The 16,057-nt window shown below is 55.1% G+C and overlaps 1 protein-coding gene across 3 annotated transcripts; it reads left to right on the top strand.

Moving 5' to 3' along the window:
- The first annotated feature begins 2,076 nt into the window (after positions 1–2,076).
- Positions 2,077–9,153, top strand: LOC130142910 (glyoxylate reductase/hydroxypyruvate reductase-like). Of its 3 annotated transcripts, XM_056325383.1 has the most exons (10): positions 2,077–2,173; positions 2,246–2,376; positions 2,494–2,566; positions 2,963–3,079; positions 3,584–3,672; positions 4,021–4,125; positions 5,292–5,427; positions 6,104–6,234; positions 8,561–8,606; positions 8,747–8,910. In XM_056325383.1, the coding sequence occupies exons 1-10, from the start codon at positions 2,109–2,111 to the stop codon at positions 8,757–8,759; spliced, it is 906 nt and encodes a 301-aa protein (XP_056181358.1). In that variant the 5' UTR covers positions 2,077–2,108; the 3' UTR covers positions 8,760–8,910. The 3 variants fall into 3 exon arrangements, with proteins under 3 accessions (XP_056181358.1, XP_056181357.1, XP_056181359.1); XM_056325382.1 differs by lacking the exon at positions 8,561–8,606 and having other exon boundaries at positions 8,875–9,153; XM_056325384.1 differs by lacking the exon at positions 8,561–8,606.
- Positions 9,154–16,057: the final 6,904 nt, after the last annotated feature.

The following is a 16,057-nucleotide window of genomic DNA, read 5'->3' as shown; positions in this document are numbered from 1 at the left end:
CCACTGCGCTGCAAGATTCGTGTGGAGATGTCATGCTGGAGAGCGTATACTCCTGACACAAATCCTTACGTGATCAGGGAGGGAGATAAGATGTCAGCTCTAATGATAACCCAGATCAATAAAATCAAATAAACTTTCAAGCAATTACTAAAAAATAAAACGGATTCTGCTGGCATAATCTGACAACATACTGGCGGTGGGAGCAGACATGCATCACGATAAAGGAAAATCCTACTAGCAGAGTACAGTTTCATTAGATAAGCTGATACCTCATATAGCACTGATGATTCGTGCCAGAGAAAAGCACTGTAAGTTGCTGGCCTCGGAGTTTGCTATAAAATTCCCGTTAAGATCAGACAGTTGTGCACTCCAGCTCTCTCCAGCCTTCTTGCTAAAGCTTCCAGCAGACAATGAAGACTCTTATTTCCCCGGGCAATGAGGAGGAGGAGGAGGCCCTGTAGCAGACAGACCTTTTGTTTTCCCAGCAGCACCGGGCGCAGTGAACCGCGGGCGCAGGGAGCCACGCGAGCCAGCCAGGCTCTGCCTGCGGGCACGTCGCAGCTGCCAGCCGGGGCACAGGGCCTGCAGATCCTCCTCCTCACACAAAAACCTGCCGCCAGGTGTGCTGCAAGCCATCCCCACCTCTTGCGTGGCGCAAGCTTGTGAAGCACCTGCTGTGGAACCGCAGAAGGAATCCCAGGTAGATATTCTGGGATGTTAAACTTCCATGCATGTGTTCTCTTTAGAGGTGTGACTGTACTTACTCCCAGGGACAACACGCCTGTTCTAGCCCGCCTTCCTATATGAGCTCATGTCTTTTTTTGGCTTCTCCACCCACCCACTCCTATAGCCAGCTGTGTTCATTTTGTGACCATAAAGCAGATGCGGGTCAGGCCCCCAGCAAATTTCAATCTGGCTATTAACAAGCAAAGTCTGTTTAGCGCTGGGAGAGGCTTTACTCCGCCTCTCTCTGGCCTTTGGAAACTTCACAAAGTAGTCACGGCAGACTCTGAGGTGGAAATGATCATCCTACAACAGTACCCAATGCCTGTAGTGTCAATTGTCAGCTAGGGGTGGCAATCCCTCTTCATCAGTGAAGCTTAGGCAACCAGCTCAGCCTAGATCCTTACTGGTGGGGTGCTCTGTATGGCTTCTTCAAGCAGCTGGACAAAGGGATCTCTGGGAGATGAATGCTGTATCTGGAGCAGCAAGCTGCGTGGATGGTTCCTCTCAGCCGGCACGTTCTCACTCTCACTTCAGAGTAGGTATGCGCTGCTTAAGAGATGCAGGTTGGGTCCCAGCAGGGTGTATCATGGCTCCTCTGTGCCTCCTGGGCCAGCGGACAGAGAAGTACTTCAGTGATGCCTCAGGAGATAGAAGTGAAAGAGATCAGAGCTAAAAAAAAAAATAAAATTCCTGATGAGGGATGAGGTTGGGTGACCACAGCAAAACAGAACCTGGGAGGACCCATCACCCTGTACGTGGTCTGGAAACCCAGCACCTCCAAGCAAAAGTGGTATAGGTCATCACCAACCTCTTTAATGACCTTGGCACAAAGCCGTGGCTAAAAGCTGGTTGACGTAGTAGTTCCCACCCCGCCTTACTTACTGATCGGTGATGATATTAGACAGCGTTACACCTTATAGCATTACAGCAGTACTTCTCCTACAAAGGCATGAAGGTGTCACCATGCTGATGGACCCAGTTCGGTGTCACAGTTTGCGATATTTGGTATGGCCTCTCTGCCAGCTCTGGAGAAGACACCAGAAGACAAGAAGACATGTCACCAGAAGACAAGATAGTACCTTGATGTTGCAAGGAATTTGAAAAAAAAAAAAAAGTCAAAAGGAACCCAAATCAATGGATGCAAACATATATACACATATATGGGTATGGGTATGAACGCACACACGCTCCCAGCCGAGCCTCCCCGAGCGCGCCTGTTCCCGGCGGGGCGGGGCGGGGGGCGGGGCGCGGGGCGGGGCGCGGGGCCGGGGGCGGGGCGCGGGGCGGGGCGCGGGGCGGGGCGCGGGGCGGGGCGTGGCGCGGCGGCCGCCCGGGGTCGCTGCGGCGGCGGCGGCGGCGGCGGGCGGGCGCGCGGCGCGGCCATGGCGGTGTTCGTGACGCGGCGGATCCCGGCCGAGGGGCTGCGGGTCCTGTCGCAGGCCGGCGGGTGAGCGCGGGGCCGGGTGCGGGGCCGGGTGCGGGACAGGCGGCGGGGTGACGGGCCGCGCTCCCGCCGCAGGTGCCGCGTCCAGCAGTGGGACTCGGAGGAGCCGGTGCCGCGGGCAGAGCTGCTGGCCGGCGTGGCGGGGAAGCGCGGGCTGCTCTGCCTCCTCTCCGACCGCATCGACCGCGAGGTGCTGGAGGCCGCCGGTGGGTGCGGGCTGCGGCCCCGAACCCCCCCCAACACCACCCCGTTCCCCCCCCCCGTCCGCGGTCCCGCCGTCCCGGGGCGACGCTGGGCAGCCGCGTGCTGGTGGTATCTTGCAGGACCTGGCCTGAAAGTCATCAGCACCATGTCCGTGGGCTTTGACCACCTCTCCCTGGACGAAATCAAGAAGCGGTAACTAACCCTCCGGGGGGGGTGGGGGCGTGGGGGGGCAGCGGGGAGGGAGGCGAAGCCATTGGCACGGCCTGGGCCTGCACCTCCCTCTTGCTAGGTTGGGGTTGGGGTCACCCCCGACCCGCCTGAGGTCACCCCCGACCCGCCTGAGGTCACCCCTGACCCGGCTGGGGTCGCGGGAGCCTTTGGATGCTAGGGAAGGGCTAGGCTGACCCAACGGCAATTGAGAAGAGTCTTGAGGAGGAGGAAGGGCTCAGGGGCCAAAACGGGGGCCCTCTTGCTCGTGGTGCTGCAGGTACCTAGAAGGAGGTAATAGCTTCAGCAACCTGCCCAGAAACCTGTAGGTAGCACCACGAGGCTGGCGGCGTTGCCCCCGAGACCTTCCTTGCCTTGCAGAGGGATCCGGGTGGGGTACACCCCCGACGTCCTGACCGATGCCACTGCAGAACTCTCCGTGGCTTTGCTGCTGGCTGCGTGCCGCCGGCTGCCGGAGGCAGCGGAGCAGGTAAAGAAGTGAGTATCAGCAGCTGCCAGCTGGAGCAAGGGCCTGGCTTCTGAGCCTCCCAGTTGAGAGCTGCAGGAGAAAGCATGCCACACCAGACAGGTGAAGGCCAGAGTTTCACCCGGCTTGCACCAAAACATCTTGCAGGCCCAGGCCGAGTCCCCTGCAGTTCTGTGACACTTTGGAGATGCGCTCCGTGGGGGCTGTGAGAGGTGCAGAACTCCCCCTCTCTATGCTAGGTTAGCGGACCTGTGGCAGACAGCACCCAAAGCCACCACAGATCCCTCAAGGAGGACACACGTGGAAGGTCTGGCCATAGCTTCTAGGGCTGTGGTTAGTGGTGCCTAAAGTTGGCCCCAAGGTGGCTGCTGTGCGCCCAGGGTCCAAGCAGGTTCCTGCAGGAGACCACCGAGGTCACAAAACGGGAACCTGAGAGAATGTGGCTGGACAAGGCTATGAGCAGGCTCTCCCCTGCTGCTGTCTGACATTTGTTTCCATCTCACGCTCTCTGCCAGTGGTGGCTGGACAACGTGGAAGCCCTTATGGATGTGCGGCTATGGTCTGTCTGGTAGTACGGTGGGCATCATAGGTCTGGGGAGAATAGGTAAGTGCAGGTTGGGCTCAAGGTTCGTGTGTTGCTGTGGTGGCGGGGGGGTGGGAGATTCCGCTGAGGCGGTGTCCCTGGCACTCGCCTCTAAAATCCAGGAGAACAAGGGGAGATGTGTAGGGCCTCCTCTGAACAGCGATCTTGACTCACCAGGCCCAAACCTTAGAAGTTTAAAGCGTTCAGACATGCCTGCTACCTGAACGCTACAGCAAACTGGACATTGTCCTCTCGATTTTTAGTTAAACGAATGCCCTGTACGAAGTCCAAGGTGACGTGCCTGTCATCCGTTCCGTTGTGAACTTTGTCAGCCGATGGCTTGTGTCTTTCCTTCTTTCTTGCTCCTAGGACAGGCAGTTGCCCACCGCCTAAAGCCGTTTGGGGTCAAGAAGTTTTTGTACGCTGGCACTTGTCCGAAATCAGAGTGCGCTGCGGAGTTTGCAGCTGAGTTTGGTAAGGAGGGCGGCAGAAGCGGGGGCGGCTGTCGGGCAGCGGCGGCAGGGCAGCGCGCAGCACTGTGGCTGGGTTGGCTCCGGGGGAAGTGTCACCCCACCAGGGCTGGCCTCCCACAGGGAGGGGCGAGCAGGAGGTTCTGGGGGGCTCCCTGGTGTAGCTGGTGTGAACCACCGTGGTGGCAACAGGGGAGGGGATGGCAAATCGCAAACGTTCCCTGCGCAGCGGCGGGGAGGGGCACCTGCTGCCTTGAGCCGGGCAATTCCAGCCGGAAAGCTGGACACACCTGGCCGCGAACTGGCTGCCCACCGGAATTGTGGGTTGTGGCCGTTCCTGCTGCTTTTGCATTTCATCTTTCCCTTGTGTCCATCTGTGTGTGACCCCCAGTTTTATCCCCGCAAGGAAGTGGAATGGAACAGACAGGGAGGGGACAGTGGCAGCTGCCCCTGGGAGGAAGGGAAGGGTCTTGTGGACCTCCCCCCCCCCGCGAGATGGGTACCGAGGCATCTGTCCTGCACGGAGGAGGGGACAGGCTGAGGCTGACCACAGATCTTTGCTGAGATGCTGGCTGCTGGAAACAAACGTCAACTCTAACCTCCTGCTTTAACATTCATGTTAAATTAATGTCCGGCCAAGCCTGGGAATGTCTCTTAGCTGCGGAATGGGACTTTTCCGTGGCCCTGTTAAAGAGTCCCAAGACTTGCATCAAGTGCTAATTTTCACTCCAAAGCCAGTGCATTTCCAGTTGGTACTTTTTTGCATGAAATTATCGGCAGAACTTGTCTGTCTCCTTGCACTTTTCCTCTTGCCTCCAGGAGTGAAAGAGAGATTTAATGCTGGTGCAAACTGCTGCTGCCATATTTTGCTGTCTAAACATGAAATACATACCAGAGCCTCCTTCGGGCCAGACGGCTGAAGCATCACTCGTTTCCCCTTTGGCTCAATTTTAAATCAAAAGTGAAACAAAACACTGCAGTGCTATCTGCAGGAATGTGCATGGTTTCTCATGTTTTCTGGTCTTTGTGTCTCCCAGTCTGTGGAGGATGGTCAGCCAGGTCTCTTCAGAGCAGCACGTGCTTTCTGGTGAACCTTATGGATAAGAGGGTTGCTGAAGTGGGTTGGTGACATACCCGAGCAGAGCTGTGACCTCTTGTTTCTCCACTCAGTCCCACTCACGAGGCTGGCCGAAGAGTCGGACTTCGTTGTGGTGACTTGTGCTTTGACTCCGGCCACCCAGGGAATGTGCAACAAGGACTTTTTTGGCAGAATGAAGAAGACCTCTGTGTTCATCAACACGAGCAGGTAATTGCAACCTAGCTGCTGCACGGGGGGTGACTGCCACGCTGCCGACAGCTGTGGTTGCAGGGGAGAACTGGTAGGCTCTGAGGTGCGCTCCCGCTGGGACTCCAGACAGCCTGTACATGTTCATGGCTGCAGCTGCCGGAACCGTTTGTCCAGCACGTTGTCCATCCAGCCCAAGGTCTCTTGGGATCAAGGCAAAGGCATGGGAAGTTATTCAGGGGGCTGCAGCCTCTATCTCCTCCCCAGGGCCCCGTGTCCCACCCCGGTGAGGTGGACGGGCGGTGACAGTTGGGTGGTGTGGGGCTGAGGGCTTGTGCAAGAGACAGATGCAACTGCCAGAAGCCTTGCATTTGAGGTGGAGGCAGCTGCAACAGGACTCCTTGGTGGGGTCTGGCAGTAGCCTCCCGTTCCCGTTGCCTCCCACCGTGGCTGCCCTGGGGTCATCCTGTTCTCCAGCACCCAGCTCTTCTCCCTGCTGGTGGGCAGCCTGGAGCAGGAGCAGCTCATTGCAGTGGGAGGTTCAGGTGCATCCCAGAGAGGGTCTCTGCTCAGGCAGCCCTGGGGACCTGGGGGCCGGTGCCCAGGCTGTCCTACATGACCCAAGCCCTGGCCACGCACTCCTGGGAGCCCACGGGACCCCTCAGCAGCAGCTTGGGCCTCTCTCTCTGTTTTCCAGGGGGGCCGTGGTGAACCAGGATGACCTGTATGATGCGCTGGCCCATGGGCAGATTGCAGCAGCAGGCCTGGATGTCACGACACCGGAGCCACTGCCCACTGACCACCCCCTGCTCTCCCTCAAGAACTGTGGTAAGTGGGCAGCAAGGCCCCCAGTGTGCTCCAGCAGCCTGTGCTTGGGGTGCCTTGGGTGCCCACAGCTGGGGACCCGCTAGCTGGTGTGACGAGATTCTCTGTCCCCGTTAGCCTGCCAGTGCAAGCATACACTAAAATGCGGAAGGACAGAAAGGTCAAGTGTATTTGAGCAGACTGTGCCCACTGTACGATGCAGGGAGCTGCCAGAGGGGAAGATCTCACCAATGTGATGTCAAACTAGTACGGGAAGTATTATAATTCTCCAGAAAGCAGTTGAGATCAGCTCATTTTTTAGCACCTTCCTGATGGATCTCCATTCAGGGGGCTGAGGCATGGGGTGAAATTCCTGAAGGGGTCTGATACCAGCAGGTGCCTGAATGGGAAAGCAAATGCCTGCTGGTGGCCTGCCAAGTTCTGTTATTCTGTAAACTCCTGGGCATATACTCAGTTAGAAAAGCTTCCCATGCAGCTAAACAGCTGGGTGCTGGATCTACCTAGAGGAACCTTGGCCTTCAGAGCGCTGCAGCCACTGCGGGGCTTGCCCGTTAGCCCACCCGCTGTGAGCCTGGTGTGGGATGAGCAAGGGTTTCTTTGCAGGTGGGCTAGCTGCATCCCCTGGACAGCCCAAGGCAACTTTCACAACAAGGCATCAGGCCGCTGGGAAGGTGCTGGTCCCAGGACTAGTGCGTGTCTTCTCCAGAGGAGGTTAGGTCGGAGGAGAAAGGCTGGTTAGGAAGGGGCTTGCTCAGCTGCTCTTGTGCTTCAGCATCGCCAAACCGCTGGAGGCAGGAGCACCTTCAGCCAGGGGCCAGTAGCTGATCGCCGCTTGATTCACCAGTGCTTTCCCGAGACCTTGCTGAGAGCTGCTGTGTGGGGCAGGATGATATTTTGGGGCAGGATGATATTTTAGCGCAGGACGTTGGCAAAACCCTCAGTCTTAGTTCCTGGGATCCTCGTTGGTGAAGGGTGAAGGGGCTGTGCTAGGGGCTGCTTCTTATGGCCTTGCCACGTACCAGCACAGTTCCATCCTCACAGGCATCACAGGCTGGCCAGCAGCCTGGGACAAGTTAGGGATAGCTCCTGGTGTGTTCACTGCCTTCCCTGGCGTGGCCTTCAGTGAGTATCTTGGCCTGTCCCCTGTAAAGCTGGAGCAGGAGCTTTCCTCCTCCACAGGCTCGCAGGTATCCCTTGAGGCAGAAAAAAAAAAAAAGACAGAAATGCAACACCGAGCAGGCAGTGCTTTCTAGTTAGAAAGTAACCATCTTGTGATTGTCTGCTACCCCGTCACTGGTGCAGGGGCAGGGTGCCTGTTCCTACCTGGGTGCTGGGCTGTGCTGGGGTGGCCAGCCCTGCTGAGAGCTGATGGCACCAGGTGGGCCAGAGCAGCTCCCTCTTGCACGATCGAGTGCCTTGGCTGCTCAAGCTGCCCCCAAAGCGTGCGAGCCAGCGTGTGCATCTTCACTTGCATGGGCAAAGTACTGGAGTGGCTGTGCAGGATGTTCTCTTTCCAGGAAGGAGGGTTTTGGAGTAGGAAAAGGCTGTTTCCAAAAAAAACCCAAAAAAAACCCCAAACCATAGAGGCACGCATGACGATTGGGGATGGCCTGTGACCAAGCGTTCGTTTCTGAAAAACAGGTTCATAGCTGTTGCTCTGATTATCTTTTTGCTAAAGAATATTTTTGATTTGTTTGCTTTGGTCCCCATAGTAGACAGTGTGAGAAACTATAAAAGCAGAGACTTTCTGGAAATACTTACAGGGCTTCTGAGATCTTAGGAATATCACCAAGCAAGAGAAAAGCAAATACATACGTATTCACGGAAATGAGGCTTTGATAATTCTGAAACTATTCGCAGCTTTCACCCAAACCTGCCAGATAGTTTCAGCAGCTGGAGGAGCACGGAACCTAGGCTGGTGGCCCCACAGTCCTTCTTGGGAAGGCCTTCTCTCCCCGGGACAGCAGCCTGTCAGGTTTCTGCATTGTTGGTAAATGTTCTCTGTTAGAAAACAACCAGGGACTGCAGTGCAAGTACCTTGGGCAAGTACCACCCGCTACTAATGTTATAATAATTTACGACTAAAGCAGCTTTGGCTTGGTCCTTTCTACTGCCCTGACCGTGCCACAGCATGGCAGCTCTGTTCAGCAGGGGCAGTTTGCCTCCACACGTGCCTCTCCCGTGCACCCAGGGGTCTGTAAAACAATGTTTCACGACAGTATTCAGGTCCTTGCCCGTAGAGGTGCTGGTTCGTGCTTGTCCATGAGCAAAACCTCCTAAAGCTGTGTGGGAGCGGCAGCGTGCAATTTTCAGTGCGTGTTTGTTGCAGGGATGGTATCTGACATCTACTGCCAACTCTCAGTCTGTGCGGGAAGGTAAGTACCAAGCCTGAACGCAGAAAGGAGGACCCACTCTTGGCTGACTGTCTTTTTGCCTGAAGGACTTAAAAAATAGCTTAGTCAGCCGTTTATCAGATGTCTTTTCCAGTCCTCAGTGGCTGATGATTTTCTTTCAGGCTCTATGGCTGATGTAATCCCAGTGTAGCTGTGGGGGGCGCAGGATGCAGGTTGCCCCCCATGGGAAGGCCCCTGTAAGAGGTCAGCAAAGGTAAGAAATGAGCAAGGAACTCCCTGTCCCCTGCAGTGATTCTGCCGCACATCGGGAGTGCCACGTATGCCACAAGAAGCACCATGGCAGTGCTGGCAGCCAACAACCTGCTGGCCGGGCTGCGAGGGGAGCCCATGCCCCACGAGCTGCTGCTGTGACGGCCAGAGCCCCGCTCCCTCAGAGCAGCAGGACTTGGCGTTCCCTTCCCTGGAGAAGCCTCGTGGACCAGTCCTGTGCCTCCTCGCCTCTGCAGCAGCATGCCAGTGGTGCCTGTGGTGAGGGAACTGCGCTGTAGCCATTAAAGAGAAGCAGTGACCACGTTGTGCTCATTTCATTTGATAACAGGGCGCGGGGCAGAGCACACAGCGCTGCGGGGTCTGCGGGTCCATCCATCAAGGCGATGGATGGGGTTTGGCCCCAGCTCAGAAAAACGCTCTCCAGCTCCAGGAAGGGCAGAGAGGCAGGTCTCGGCACAGCCCACGGCCGAGGATGTCTTGCTGAATTGGTGCCAAGGTGTGATGCTTCTGTTCCGCAGGTGTCTAAAGAAAAGCAAAAAAGCTTGCGTGCCCCCCCCCCCAGCATCACCAGCTCTGTCTTTTGTATCTCTTAACTAATTCTGGGCATGGCTCTGAAGGGAATTGCAAACTGCAATTCATGCTGGGAGGTTCTGCAGCCCCACACTGGTTCCCCCCCTCCCCAGTTCATTTTTTTTTCCCAGACACGTGTTAGTGCAAAGGAAAAGCTGAGCGGGGTGCCAAGCCTCTAGCTGCCAGGAGAGGCCTGGCTGAGCACATCTGAGCCCATTTCAGGGGCTTTTGAGGGTTTTGTCCCTCCTGCAACAATTGTGCCGCTTCTGTAAATGGGGGTTGGAACCCATCTCTCGCTGGTAGTCCTCCCCAGCAAGCTTCTGCTCCAGCTGGTGAAACAACTGGTGAGGCGTGCCCCTTGGATTGCACCTGCACGCTCTTTACCATGTCCTGTTTGAGGGATGCGTGCTCCGATGACATTTCCTTAAGGAAAAGATAGGTGGCTGTGACATTGCATTGCAGCAGCAGGAGAAATGTTAACACATTGAAATCTGGTCAGAAATCCTGCTTTCAACGCGTGTGTTGAGTGTGATCCCCCAGCATCTTCCCACTGCAAGGGTGGAAAGGCTCAAGGAAGTTTTCCAGTTTTGTACGGGGCGTGCCCATAAGCTGTCTGCCGCAGGATCCTGCGCAGAATAAAAGGCAAGGATTTGACGTATAGGATTGTTGCATTTTGAAATCAACACCGAAGTGCGTTAAACAAGCAGTCACGTTACTTTGCTGGAGTTCTACCAGAGGCTTGTCGTGCGCCCAGTCTTGCAGTGACAGCGCTGCCACAGCTGGACACAGCTGCAAATTGTGAACTTGTGTTCCCATGTGTGATGAGGGAGTCTGTTAAATTGAACTTCTCACGTTCTACCTCTGTAGGGTGGTCGGGGAGCCTTGGCAAGGGCAGTCTGCTCGGGCTGGTGCGGGGGGACGAGACCTGGGTCTGGTCCATCCCTGCCTGGCGGTGATGAAGCTGCTTGGAGGCAAATGTCGACCTCACCGTGGTCCCATCCCTTTGCACCCTCCTGGCACCTACGGCCACAGGGCAGAGGGGACAGCCCTGCCGATCACGGTCACGGCCGCTCCGGCCAGCTCCGTGGGTGCCCTCACTGCATGGTGTGGAGATGGCTCTCACCCGTTTCAGACCAGTCTCCTCCCAGCTCCGTGTGCTCCCAGTCATGCTGGGGAACAAGGTGAAAAGCGGACCTTGACTCGAGTCCCCTTTGAGCTGTACTCTCGGTCAGGCCCCCTCCTCTCCCAGCCTCATTGCTCTTCCTCTGCTCAGGTTTCAACATTCAGAGCAGCGTATGAAACCGGGACAGTCTTGTTTCTGAGGCTGCAAGAGGCGTGGAGAGGAGGAGGAGGAGGAGGAGGAGGAGGTGAGTGAACATTTCAGTTCACTTGATCCCAGGGGAATTCCATCCCCCAGACACAGAACACAAGGCGTGCCCGGTGTGTTCAGCCAGGGCAGGTGCTGAAGGTGCGGAGCAGCGATGAGCTCTGCCGGCAGCAGAGCACCTGCACCAGCCACCCAGCTGCTACCAGGTCATCTCCACCCTATGTTTCCTCCAAAGGCAAGACTGGACCAGTTCGGTTGGCCTCACGGGCACGGGAACCCACCGTGCGCTCCACAGCGCAACATGTAAGCGTAACCCAGGAGCTCGTGGCTTTGGAGGAGCCGCCTTCAGTCAGGATTAAACATGACTAGAGACGGTGCCTTGAAGCAAGGTTGAAAAGCTGTCCCTCATCCCCGGGCAAAGAACTGGGATTTCTGCTTGGTGCGTGGGATGGATGAGCATGGGATGGATTAGCATGGGCACCCCGCTTCCAAGCCATGTGGGCTCCAGCGCGATCTCCAGACCAGCCCCCTCTCTCATCCCCCCAGCTCTGCTTCTCTGTAGGCATTGGCTTGGCCTGTTGCATTGGATTTCGGTTTAGCAGAGTGATAACAGCCACGCACCGCAACGGCAGGGCAAACACAGTACCGCGATTCCAATACACGGTGGGATCGCAGCAGCAAAGTGATGACCATCCCCAGTCTCTGGATGCTCCACTGTCACCGTGCTGGGCAAGCACGTTGGCCTGGAGCCAGCTCAAGGCTGTTGCTCTCTTCTTGCTGTTTAGTGCTTGTGCTGGGCTGAGCCAGGTGAACCTCCCTGTGGTGGCCAGGCTCATGCAGGAGGACACCCGGGCTCCTTCTGTGGTGGCCAGGGTGAATGGTGGCACAAGCGGCTGATCCACCCAGCTGAGAGGTGTGTTTGTACAGCAAGGGCTGCTCAGCTGTGGCCACCCGTGCCCTCTCCTCTGCGCCTTCACCTTTGCAGGCGTTTGCCAACGTGCCTTTGCACCGTGGAAGGGGAGGTGCGGGCTCGGTGTCGTCCCCACTCGTGCCCCCCCATTCCCAGAACCAAGTGATTCTGCAGCCAGGCAAATGCCTCTGGGCTAAACATATGTCCCGGCTGAGGTTTACCAAGTCTCGGCAAACGTCAGCCTTCAGCAGTAAACCGGGGTGAAGCTCAGCCACCGGACCATGACCCAGCCTCCCCACCAGCCATCCCCGCTGTGTCTGCCCTGGGAGCAGCTGCCCTGACGGCATAGCATCGGTCTCACCGACCCAGCCACCTCTCCGTGTCCAGCAGAGCGAAGGTCTGAGCACCAGAGACAGCCCACTCCTCCCCACCAGCCAGCTGCCTCCTTTTTTATAGCCACTGAAGATGCCAGATGGGATCTTCAGCTGGTACAGACCATGGTGCCTACCTGCTGTGGCTCTGCCTGGCCATGCCACACGCCCAGGGAGGAAAGACCCTTCCTCCTATGGTCTGAAGGCCCCCACCACACTTGAGGTCTTGCTGAGAGCTGCTTTGCTCATGCCTGTAGAAATCACCCTGAAAAAGAGAGACACAAAGCCTCAGCTGCTTGACTGATGCAAAACCAGCACTGAAATGCTGGTGCAAGGGGAGGGGGCTGCACAGGCAGGAGGGGAAGCGTCTCCTTCCCAGCTCAGGAGCTTGCTGGTGATGCTCCCAGCAGCAATGCTGACAGCCCCTCTCCACTGAGCTCCAGGAGCCAGGAGGAAGAGCCTCGTGGTTCCCCACACAGGGAGGCTGCCGCCCGGCCAGACCTCTGCTGGCAGGTGCCCAGTGCCCAGCACAGCTTCCCCGCAGCCATCCCAGCCAGCCAGCCCAGTCTGCACTGTGCTTTCCAGCTCTCAGCCCATATAAAAGCTGAGCAGGGTGCTGCGGAATAGTCCAAAATACTTCTGAGGGGTTGAGAGGGGAGGGCAGCAGCTGGCAGTGTCCTAAGCCTGGTGCAGGGAGGGAGCTGAAACACACAGAGAAAAGCCTGTGCTTGGGAATTAAAGTTCATCTGCTCCTCTTTCTGTCCCATGGCAAGTGTTCTTGCTAAATTCCCAGCTTGATTTCCTCTTGATTACTACGATAGGAATGGTAGCTATTGAAATATGTTCATTAATTAGTTGCCGGTGCTGGCTAGTTAAAGGAAGACTTTTGCTTCATGCCTCAGAGAGTCTCTGACATGTTCATCAACGTGTTTTGATTACAAGCCTTGCTGATCACTGTATGCCCACACATCAGAAACAGAAAGTGTCTGGGAAGTTTTTAATGAGAACTCTGCTGACCAAGGAAAGGCTTGTGGCCGTGGTGGTAGGGAGGAATGACTGGGCTCCCAAGCATCTCAACTGGCTGGAAATTTTCCAATTGATGTAACAGAAATCAGAAGGATTTACTTCGATGTGAAAGTCTTGGCTGTATTACATGGGCGCAAGCCCGTCAGGTGAGTTTGTTGGTCTGTATGCTTTTTCAGTTTTGATACTAAAGATTCTGGTATTAGCGAAGTTACTGTAACGCTGAAGGATATTGACTAAATATTCAGCAGGTTATCGTGACCCCTAACAATGTGAGAAATAGTTAAGCGCAAATGAAACGGTATCTGAGCACTTGTATTAGATCCCCCGATTACGTTAAGAAATAAGATACAAGATTGTAACTAAGGCTGCCAGAATGACTGGAGCACATCTCAGGTGTCACATCTTAAAAGAGTACCTTCTGCAGCTGTCTATCATTTTGCCAGGCACAGAAATTAGATATTAGGATATCAGGAAGAAATTCTTCCCTGTGAGGGTGGTAAGACCCTGGCCCAGGCTGCCCGGAGCAGCTGTGGGTGCCCCATCCCTGGGGGGGCTCAAGGCCAGGCTGGACGGGGCTGGGAGCAGCCTGGGCTGGGGGGGGGGGGTGTCCATGCCCATGGCAGGGGGTTGGAATTAAGACAGTCTTTGAAGTCCCTTCAAGTCCAAGGTGTTCTGTGATTCTACGAGAAATCATCGATAAGCCCTTTCTGAAAAGATTTTGTTTTCTAGAAATACTTAAAACCCTGTAGGTAATAAAATGTTAACCTTATCACTCTGCTCCTGCTTAAAGGAACCTGTAGTTTTTTAGGCAAGTCCGAGTGTGGCTGGTCAGAGCTGAATGTACTGACAGCAAAGTATGAGTAAGTCTTGTCCGTCCAAGAGGAAACACCTCTTGACAAGATTTCTTGCTCAGTAAGTTCTGGAAATACTCCATACCAGCAGTCACTAGTCAAAACTTTGGGCCACCAGCAGCTAAATAGCTAGCCAGTGTGGCGAGCTGCAGCAGCTCCCAGGGCAGAGCAGCATCAACATCTTCCCACAAGGAATTCAGAGAGCAACAATGACAACAGATTATGGATTTTACAGATGCTGCGTAGATACTAATGCTATTTCAGCTTTTACAAAAAGCATATTCTACTAGGGCAAAATTCTTACTGAGTGATGTACAGGCTTTTACAACTAGCTTTTGCTAGAACAAGTATTTCTTTACAGGTTGACATGAACAGTAATTATCATTTTGACCGTGCCTTTCAAGCAGCCTGTTCTGGTGGTTATTTGGCTGATGGTGCTGATGAGATTCACGCTCACCCTGCCATGGGGGAAGGAGCTTTTCACACCAGCAGGGCAGCTGCTGCTTTCACCACACGCTCACAGCAGAAGGAAGAGCCTAGGGAAGAGGCGCAGGAACGCAGTCCCTCTGGACAGGTGGCCGGTGGTCATGCTTGCTCTTTTGAGCTGCTGGCAAGGGTCAGCCCCCAGCATGTAACCCAGAAGCAGTAAAAGGTGGTAAAACTGCCACAGAAGCAAGAGGATTTGCTGCAGCAGTTCGGCACTTGAAGTACATAATGATGTTTTGAACAACCATTGCCAGGGGACTTCCTGAACAGAAATATTCTTGCTGGGGTTTGGTAGCATTTTACAAGGCTGAATTATGAGCAAAGGGATGCTTGTGGACCGACCTAGTGAGATTGCAGCGTCCTGGTGGAAGTCGCCGACGCGAGTGAACAGCGCTGGCTGCCCGCAGACGCAGCTGGCAGAGGCCAGAGCAAACAACCTAGCCTCTGTGGAAGTTTTCCAACAGGAAATTTTGCCACAGTCTTCCCAAGACTTATTTTCTCTGGCAGGAACAGCAAACCTTCAAAAGTGGTTCCACAGCGCAAGCAAACACAAGGCTTCAGCTAAGCGTGCGCTCCTACAGTTACGCAGATGCGATGTTGATGTGTGGCTTCTACCGACTGACGTCTTCCATTAGTTCGATCATTCCTTTTCATAGGAAGCTCCAGGCTGAGTATTTTCACGTAATATTAAGAAAAAATTAAGGGAGTGCAGTATAGCATTTAAATTGCAGACTGCTACTTTTATGCCTTTTCAAAATCTGTTTAACTGCCCTGAATGACGTGAATGATGCCATCATGTCATGCAATTTGGTCCCGGCGGCACTAGTACATTGTGTTAAGCAAGTCACCAAACCAGCCTTTGTTAGTTGCCTTATGCGGCAGATCTGGAAGGTCACCAATGAGAATTTAGATGTTGTCACCAAAAAATAATCGCCCCATTACCTAGCCCCTTAGCCTTGCTACCTTGCCAGCACGAGCACCTGCACAGTCACAAAATGACCTTATCAGGGAACTGATACTGCTAGGAAAATAATGTCTGTAATTTCCATGCACAAGTGGGGATGCTCCCAGGATCCCAAGGCTATCCAGCCTTCATCTGATGAGGGAGAGGCAGGCAACGTGCCCCTTCCCATCAAGGCTGCGGCAGGAGCAAGAATCCCTTCAGGGAGGTCAGCCAGCCATTGGACGTCTCAAATGGTGCACATGAAACATTTTTAATGCCGCCTTCAGAGCAGAGAACTAGCCAGAAGACAGCCCACCGCACCGGGTCCATGAGACACGAAACCAAAGCCACCACGGTGAAGTCCAGCCACACTCTCCTGGTTTGGACTAGCTCACAAAGCATCGATGGGCCAACACGGTCCTTCAAGACCTCATACTGGCTCAAATGTGGACCCACTTCACGTTGATTAGCTATGACATCATGATGTCCTTCTATGAGACGATGACCTGCCTAGTGGATGATGGAAAGGCAGTGAGTGGTGCCTACCTGGACCTTAGTACAGCCTTGGACACAGTCTCCTACAGCATTCTCCTGGGGAAACTGCCTGCTCATGGCTGGGACGGGTGTGCTCTGCGCTGGGTTAAAAGCTGCCTGGATGGCTTGAGGAGCGGTGGTGAACGGAGCTACATCCTGTGGTGGCCACTCACACGTGGTGTCC

The sequence above is a fragment of the Falco biarmicus genome, chromosome Z (genome assembly GCF_023638135.1).
Source record: "Falco biarmicus isolate bFalBia1 chromosome Z, bFalBia1.pri, whole genome shotgun sequence".
Lineage (NCBI taxonomy): Eukaryota > Metazoa > Chordata > Aves > Falconiformes > Falconidae > Falco > Falco biarmicus.
Note: the sequence above shows the minus strand (reverse complement) of the source record. Positions and strands in the feature narration are given on the sequence as shown.

What these genes read in the sequence shown, in the direction of transcription:
- LOC130142910 (XM_056325382.1), top strand. Translation starts at nt 2,109, where the DNA reads ATGGCGGTGTTCGTGACGCGGCGGATCCCGGCCGAGGGGCTGCGGGTC. An exon ending in GTCCTGTCGCAGGCCGGCGG is followed by an intron (nt 2,174 to 2,245) that starts GTGAGCGCGGGG and finishes CTCCCGCCGCAG; the next exon opens with GTGCCGCGTCCAGCAGTGGG. An exon ending in CTGGACGAAATCAAGAAGCG is followed by an intron (nt 2,567 to 2,962) that starts GTAACTAACCCT and finishes CTTGCCTTGCAG; the next exon opens with AGGGATCCGGGTGGGGTACA.